Consider the following 8,409-nt stretch of genomic DNA (forward strand, 5'->3'; position numbering starts at 1 on the left):
CGGGGCAGTGCCTGGCACCGGGGCTTGGCCAGTTGCTGCCCGAGATAGCCCGCTCCCCAAGCGTTCGAGATTTATGGACACCAGAAAAATCTTAAACAACCAAGCACTTATCCCAACCATTCCCCAGCTCCTCCTCCGCTGGATTCCACCCCCCCACCTCGCATCCCACGGAGCTGTTCCCGGGGGTGCCGATGGGGGTGCGAGCTGATGCGGTACGGGTGTTTTCGGCAGGTGTGCCAGCGGGGACGTGGCGCAGGGGCCAGCCAAGCATGTCACGCATGTGCTGCCGAGCAGGGTCCTGGCAGCGCAGCCACCTCCCCCCCGGGCACGAGGAGGAATTGGAAGTCCGCAAGGTTTCGGGGATGGCAGCGCCTGTGTTTTAAGGACTTGTGTTGAACCGAGACCTAAAAGAATCAGAAGGGGGTTTTGTTAAACTGCTCTGAAGCCCATTTTGACAGCTCCCCACTTCTCATTTTAGCACTAGCCCGCGGGGGCAGAGGGTTTAGCTCGCACCCAGTGCCGCTACCACAGGGACACCCATGCTCAAGGCAGTCTCCAAGTTCTTGTGGGTCGGGGACAGGCCAGTCCCCGCGGCTCCAGAGACGTGGGCACACCTCCTCTGCACTTGCTGAATGCGTGTGGGCCAGACCATGCTAATTGGGGTCATACTTGCTGTTGATAAACCCACTTTAAGGCAATTTCCCTCCCCATTACATCACGGAACCCTTTTCGGAGGGGTGGTGGAAGCCCTGCAGCTCGGGCAGGAGCCGGGGTGGGTTTCCTGGAGCGAGCAGCCTCGCATTAGCCAGGAGCAGGATGGTTTAATAAATCATTTCCGTCTCTAATTTCTACTTCTCTATGAAATGCCTCTCGTTCGCCGGTTGCCAGAGGGAAGGGAGGTCAGGGGAACCAGGCCTCCCCAGCATCCTCCTTCCTGCAGCTGTTGAAACAAAATCCAGAACTATTATAACCACTGTGTCCCTCCCTCGGGTACCGCGGCGCCTTCTGTCCCAGCGACGGCAGCGGCGTTGGGCCGCTTGGGTGCGCAGCCTCCACCGAGGGTGCCAGGCGTTACGGAGCAGGCAGGGAGCTGGCATCTTCCCTTCTCGGTGATACAGAGCCATAAACTTTCCCCGTGGGCCGTGTCAGATGCTCGGGAAGAAGATGACGGCATTGGTATCGCTGAGCCTCAGGGCATCTCCGCTGCCCCCATCTCCTTCGTGCTCCTACAGAATGCATCCCACCGGCTGCCTATCACGACCCATGTTGCTAAGCCATCATCTGCAGGGAACCGGGGAGAGCGGTTGTTCTTACCTCCTTGCCTTTTCCTATGTTGGGTCCCTGCTCACTGCCTGACCCCGGGGGAGCCGCCGGGGGTGTCCCACTGCCCGGAATGGGAGCCACAGCGCGGCTGCCATGCCTGATCCCAAACTACCTCTGATCTCCCCGGAAAGCCTTCAGCCCCCGTGGCCTCTCTCAGCGCCCTGCCCGTACCCTCTGCCTGCAGCGCTTTTTCCTCTTGGCCGCTCGCCCCCCCCAGCATTGTTTCGCCGCGTTTGTTTAGGTTGGCCCAGGTGCTGCGATGTATCCGCCTCGGCGCTGAGGGTTTGGTTTGTTTTATGTCCCTTGTTTTGCAGCAGCAGCAGCAAATGCCCCGGAGCAGCCAAGAAGAGAAAGATGAAAAAGAGAAAGAAAAGGAGAAGGAGGGAGAGAAGGAGGAAGACAAGCAGGAAACAGAAAACGACAAAGAAGAACTGACAAAGTAAGGAACAGCCCTCCCTACCCCGCTTTCCTCCATCTCCCGCGAGGGCTGGGCATCGGGCTGGGGCTGCGGCAGCGGGATGCGGCACTGGGATGCTGCGGTGGGAAGCGGTGTGGTCCAGGGCTGCCTGACCCCGTGCAGGACCATGTTCACCCACCTCACCTCCTCCGCAGGGAGCGAAGGGCAGAGCCTGCTCTTCCCTTCATTCCTCTTCCCTGCTGCTCCCAAACTGGGAAAGCGACACTGATACCTTTGGGGTTTTTTTGTTGTTTTATAAAACCAAATCGACTCGCAAAGCCCCTTTGATCCTTCAGCTTGTTTTGTTGCGAGAGCCTCCCGGGAGCCGGAGGAGCAATCCGGGCGCAGCCGAGCGTGGCACTTCACCTTTAGCGTTATTGATGTCAACGTGAGCGCTCCCAGATGAAGGGCTTCAGCCAGCCCTGCCTCCCTCGCGCTGAACGGCGAGCTTCAGAGCCGTGGCGGGGAAAGGTTGGCACGCAGACCGCGAGCTATCTGTAATGGGCTTAATACTTGGTTTAAAAGAACATCTGGCTTCATTATATCTAGGCTGCTAAGACATTTACCAGCAGGTCCCTTTCAGGAAGATAAATGAGGAGGAGGCAGGGATGAATTTGAATGGTCTGGTATTAAACCTGTCTCCGTCAGGTCTCTGCGTGCACTTGGTGGTGGAGCTGCAGCCAGCTGCAGAAAGCAAACCTCATTGCAAATCACCCCACCGCCAATCCGGTCCACTCCCAGCCCGGAAAAAGAGCCTGCGTGTGCAAAAAAAAAAAAGCAGACCTGCCCCCCCAAAAGACCAACAAAAAGTAAAACAACCAACCATCCCTAAACACACACGGAGAAATAATTGCTTGACCTAAAAATCAAACCAACCCCGCAATATGGTTTTTAATTCCCTCCCTGGTTTTGCAGGGACAAGAACGACGACACGTCCGGGGAAGACAACGATGAGAAAGAAACCGTCACCTCCAAAGGTCGCAAAACCGCCAACAGCCAGGGCAGGCGCAAAGGCCGCATCACCCGCTCCATGGCCAACGAAGCCAACAACGAGGAGGCGGCCGCCCCGCAGCAGAGCGCAGAGCTGGGTGGGTACCGGCGGGCGCGGGAACGGGGGGACCGTGGCGGGGCTTTTGGGGTGTCCACTCTGCTGGGATGGGACATCACCCTGTTCTGCTCCCTGCTCGCAGAGGAGGGTTTTCCTTTGTGAAATCCTCTTATTCAGGGGGGGGCAGCAGTGAGGTTTCTCCATCCCACAAATTACCCAGCGCGGTTCGCCTGGATGAACCAGAGGCATTTGCAAGCCTGGGTTGTCCTGGCTGAGTGTTAGTGGGTTTTAGGGCCTCAGAGGGAAAGTATTGCAAAAGACGAAAAGGGAAGCCGCCGTCGTTAGCAGCGCGTTGGCTGGGTTCGTGCAGGGCTCGTGCACCTCCTGCACCCACAGGTGGTTTTTTTTCCCTTGCGGCAGCTCAGGCTCCGGGTACCCTCAAGCTCTGCGCAGGAGCCTGCTCATCCCTCCTGGGCTCGCCTGGGTCTCTGCCAATTCTCCTGCCCTCTCTGTTTTCAAATCTGCCAGGAGCCCGTGCAGCTGCAGCCTGCGGCATCCGTGACCCCTCCTTGGCCTTGGGAATCGGGCTGGTCCCTTCCTCATCTCTGCAGCTGAAGGAGGTGGTGAGGAGGCAGCGGGTTACGGCTGCTCAGGAGCCTCCATCCTCGCTGCAGTCGTGCTGTGCACCCCAGGTTGCGCTTTTTTTCCCCCCAAAAACAGCATTTCCCATGCTGGTCCCTAATGCCCCTGCCCATCTCTTCCATGGGTAGCCGGCCAGGCGCGGTGGTCAGTATTTTCCTTCCGGCAGCGCGAGGCTGCGGGGTGGCTGAGCACAGCGGGAAGAGGCCGGGAGCCGCTTCAGAGCGAGGTGGATGAGGCAGAGCGTGCTGCCCGTAACCTGGCTCCCAGGGACCGCGGCTGCCCGCAGCCGTCGGGCAGAGCCGCACGGTGCCGCCGTGTTTGTCTCGGGCTGGATGGGAATTCCCGGCAGCATCCGCAGCCCCACGTGGGGTGCATCTGCCTCTCGCGCCTGCAGCATCAGTGGTGGTCACCCTGGGAAATCGCTCAGGTATTGACTTAAAGGAGCTGATGCATCAAGGCATTTGGCTGATTTGCCTCTGTTTTGTACTCTTATCAAGTATAAAATTATTACTGCGCTACCTAAGGCAAGTAAAAATAAAAGCAGGGTGACTCCTCTTGGTTTCCTTGCTCTGCAGTTTCTTGCTTGTTCTGTTCCATGTGCTATAAATCACTCGGAGGTGTTTCGCCTCCCTGTTCCTCTGCTGACAACTGGCTGAAGCCTTGATTGCGAGCGCTCTGTTTTCATATAGGCGATATAAATAGTTCTCGGCGCAACGGAGCCCTGCTCTCCCTCTCGAACTTGTTAAGCAATGCTGCAAAGAAGCAGCAGATAATGCCAGTAACTTAGATGGGAATTTTTTTTTTTTATTCCCAGCATCTCAGAGTCCTCGATAAACTTCACTGCGAACACGGGGAAAAGACTTTAGACTGTGTTAAAATGGGAAAAGGGAATGGATCGATTCCAGTGGCATATCTGAGCAATTGGTTTCACTTTATGTCTCTCCAATAGAGCTTTAATTTAGGTTGGCTAAGAAAGTTATTGCATTTTAAATACCAATTGAACATTAAAAAACAACACAAAACCGTATTGTGGTTTAACTGCAGCATGCCGGAGCTCCCCGTAGGCATCTGTTTCATAACTGCGCAACCTCAGTAAATACCATTAATCAAACCAAACGGGCCGTTTCTTTGACATTTCTTTACCATACAATAACAGTCACCCTCAAGCTGAGCGAAGGGCCCTGCGCAGCGCGTCGGGGACACCCGCTTTTACGTAAATGAGCGTGGTGGCCCCGGCTCTGCCCGCAGCCGGGGGAAGCAGCGAGGTATTGATTTCCCTCCCTTTTGGCTGTCGTCCTGGCCGGAGGGGACAGACGGACGGCATTTCTGGGGGAGGCGGTGACCTGCGCTGACTTCCAGGAGGTGACACCTGCAGTGGTGCTCAGCTGACTGTGAAGGAGATTCCTCTGCCCAGTGCCATGGGCATCGGAGCCTGCGTTGTCCTCCCACGGGGTCTTGGCTTCTTGTAGAGCTTCTTGGAAGATGCTTCCTTCTCTCCTCGCCCGTATCCTTTCTCCTGAACCTATCAGCCTGTTTTCCATTTTAAAAGGACACTGTCAAAACATCTCTCATCACTGTTGAAATAATGCTTTGCCTGTTGTTTAGAGTAATAACCCCTTGGCAGCCTGAGCCGGAAATCTGTTTCCTTACCAAGTTGTTTTTTGCCTCTGACTCACACCCTGGTTTGTTATTGTAGGGTTTGCTCTAGTGCTAGGCTGCCAGCGGGACTGTTGCATAGTGAAGGCTTTATGCGGGACCTCGGTGTCCCCAGCACCGCGCCTGGGGTGGGGGAGAAAGGGGAGCATCAGGTGCTGACGCCCCTCTCCGCCTCTTCTGGCCGGAGCAGCACGTCCCCCTGTGATGGGCGCTGCTCCGGGCGAGCCGCAGCGTTGCTGGAAGAGGCTCTGAGATGTCCGAGAGCCCGGTGATGGCACTGAGGGAGCCTGCGGTCAAGCACGGCCAACTCCCTTGACAGATGCAGTTGGCCAAAGTCACCGCCGAGGTGACGCTCTTTCTCCGTCTCCACTGAGTGTGACAGTCCCGCCCTGCGTCTGCCACCTCCAAAGCACGCAGCCGAAGTCGGCTCCATCTTAGGTACCTGTTGTTGGCGGGCCAGAGTGCGCGGCACCAAATCAGCCGGAAATTTGCTAAAAAAACGGCACCAAATCAGCAGAAAATCTGCTGCCACCCTCAAGCCATCTGCCTTCGCTTCCACTCCCAAAGTAGAGGTTTTGCATCACCGAGAGGCATCCCGGGGGGATGCTGTGCCTGGTTCCCGTGGTGTGGAAAAGCCATGAGAAGCCGCACCGCGACAGCCTTTCCCGCAGAAGCTTTTTTGCACTGCGTGGCAATCTGCCGTGCTTCCGAGGAACAGGGCACAGGATGGGGTTTGGGCATTTGGGCATCTCCTCCGAGCTCACTGCGCTTGCTGGGTCCCACTCACAGCTCACTCCTCTCCTTTCCTTCCTCCTTCCCAGCTTCTCTGGAGATGAATGAAAGCTCTCGCTGGACCGAAGAGGAGATGGAGACAGCTAAAAAAGGTGAGCTGCTCATTTTTTTCTCCCGTCGGCTCTGCTGGAGCTGACCCAGCAGCCGGGGATGGATGGTGTCTGACCGCTGGGGTTGGCGCAGGGTGGGTGGGCCATGAGCCATGGGGTCAGGTTCTACCCATCCCACTGCTGATTTGTTCCCAGTGAGCCTCGGTGGGGGTTTGGGGAGGCGGGTGGTGGCACGGGGGGCGTGCTCAGCCTCTCCGGCCCCGGGGGTTGCGCCGACACCAGGGATGTCTGACACCGGAGCCCGCGCGTGTCCCGCCAGGCAGGGGCTGGCCATGGGAGATGGGGAAGGTGCTTCGGCAGTTGCTTTTTGCAGTTTCTGGTGCCTGTCGCATGAGGTGTAGCTCCGTACCGCTCTCCGGAGATTCAGGCTATCGGTGCGATCTGGTCCAGACGTGCCGAGAGCGTCTGCCTGCGTTTGCAGCTCTGGGGTTTAGGGAGAGGACGGTGAACCCCGGCGCCCCACGGCCACGTGTCAGGGAGCTCGCGAGAGCTGGGGCTGCGGGCGGCGTGGGGTGACTTTACATCCTGGCGCTGATTCAGAGCCTTTGCTGAGACCGTTTTTAAAAAGTGCTGAGTGTAGCACAGCCCTTCTTGCCACTTCCCCTCCTCGTGCCGCTCCTGCGCCAGCTCTTTTCGCTGCTTTAATTATTTTTTTTTGCCAAAGTCACGTCCTGTTGATGGGCTGTCGAGCTCACGTCCCCAGCCCGTGCATCCCACTTGCGTCTCTGCCGACTCTCCTGGCCCGGCGAGGATTGTAAATGGGAAATTAAAATGGAAATGAGTGCCGTTTGGGGATGGCAAACGCAAACAGGCGTGCTAGCGGGTTCGGCTCTGCTTGGAAAATGCACCTGCTGCCGGGATGGTGATTACACGTTCTGGAGCGCCGGCTGCCCAGGTGCTGATGGGAGCTGTGGACTTGGATTACTTTGCCTGTGAATATCCCAAAGTGTTTGGCTCACTCGCCTTTAAGCTGTTCCAACCCTCTCCGCAGCCCGGTGCCAATCCTGCGCGTTGCGGAACGGGGCTCTCTATAGACAACAAAACTTAATAGATAGAGTTTAATCAAGCAAACTGGCCTGGGGCCAGGTAATGGGGCGAGCAGGTGCTGAGCAGGGGAGGGTCGTTGGAGGGATCTTTTCCGAGCACCGCTTTGTTTCGGAGATCGCATCTGGTTGTTAAAAAGTGCCTCTTGCTGTTTTATGCTGGATGCTGGAGGTGCGCTTAAGGAGTCTTAAAACCAGCTGCCAAAGCCTGCGTGGAGGAAGGATGAAGCGTGGGAGCACGTAGCGTTATTCCAGCCCAGGGGCCAGGAGGAGGCAGGGAGATTTGCTGGTGTAAAGCCCGATTGCTGATGTTTTCCCCTCCGTTACAACCTGGGAAACTGAGATTGCAACACCAGACTTCTACAGAGGAGCCAAATTCCCCTTTGCCAGGAAGCAGCCGCTTTAATGCTTCGAACTGGCTCTGTTCGGCATTTCCAGGGACCGGCGCGGTGGGGGTTTCCAACTCGCAGCGACTGCAAAACTCCAGAGGTAACCTCAGAGGCTGGAGGAGGCGGCGGCAGAGCCCACTGCCGGCACGGCCGGGCAGGGGCGGAGGAGGCAGCGGGTACCCGACTCGGGGACACGGGCACCGTCCTCTTCACCGTAAGGACTCGGCCACCCCAGTCACACTCTTCCCCGTTACTGGTACCAGTCTGAGCCCACAGCTGGCTGGTTCTGGGATTTAAACAAGCAAGACGCGAGTCCTACAGAAAGCCAGCCCTAACACCGCAGGGTGCTGGGGCAGATGGAGATGGTGACCTCTGCTCCCAGCACCCGCCAGCCAGGAGATGAGCCTGGTCTCGCCATCCCGTCCCCTGTCCCCCCTCCAGCTTTTTTGTGCCTGGTGTGAAACCGCCATGTCATTCCTGTTCAGGGAGGTAAGAGAAAACAGCCCTGAGACAGTGAGACACCAAAGTCTTCTGCTCTGCTCCAGAGTCGCAGAGCTGCACGGAGTTTCCAAGCGGGAGAAGGCAGAACTGTGTCTGCCGGGAGAGGCAATAAAGGGGAGTACCGTGTTATTAAAGTTAACTAGGGGAACGAAAACCCAGCGAGAGGAAAGTTCTTGCTTAATGACACTTTTATTACGCAATAAACTTTGATTCACTAGTCTGTCAAAATGTGCAGAGATTGGTATAATTATGGGGTAGCGTGTTTTTCTGATATTGCCTCCTCACACCGTGGCTGTGATCCTAAAAGCAGGAGGTTTTGATTAACCGGAGTCGCTCGAGGATTTCCCCCCCTTCCCTTCCCTTCCCGAGCCGGGGGAGCGGGCAGCACCCGCTCCTCTGCCCGGCTTTGCCGCCAGGATTTCGGCAGCGGGACGGGGGTGCCGCCTCA

General features: G+C 57.1%; 1 protein-coding gene across 1 annotated transcript in view; it reads left to right on the plus strand.

Annotated features, from left to right (window-relative positions):
* The window catches only part of NCOR2 (nuclear receptor corepressor 2), a 194,166-nt gene that overhangs the window by 115,560 nt on the left and 70,197 nt on the right, over positions 1–8,409 (plus strand). The window contains exons 14-16 of the mRNA XM_009880331.1: positions 1,638–1,762; positions 2,696–2,868; positions 5,948–6,010. Coding sequence (XP_009878633.1) covers positions 1,638–1,762; positions 2,696–2,868; positions 5,948–6,010 — 361 coding nt within the window. The remainder of the gene's footprint in view (positions 1–1,637; positions 1,763–2,695; positions 2,869–5,947; positions 6,011–8,409) is intronic.

Source organism: Charadrius vociferus, unplaced genomic scaffold (genome assembly GCF_000708025.1).
Source record: "Charadrius vociferus isolate BGI_N301 unplaced genomic scaffold, ASM70802v2 scaffold332, whole genome shotgun sequence".
NCBI classification, from domain to species: domain Eukaryota; kingdom Metazoa; phylum Chordata; class Aves; order Charadriiformes; family Charadriidae; genus Charadrius; species Charadrius vociferus.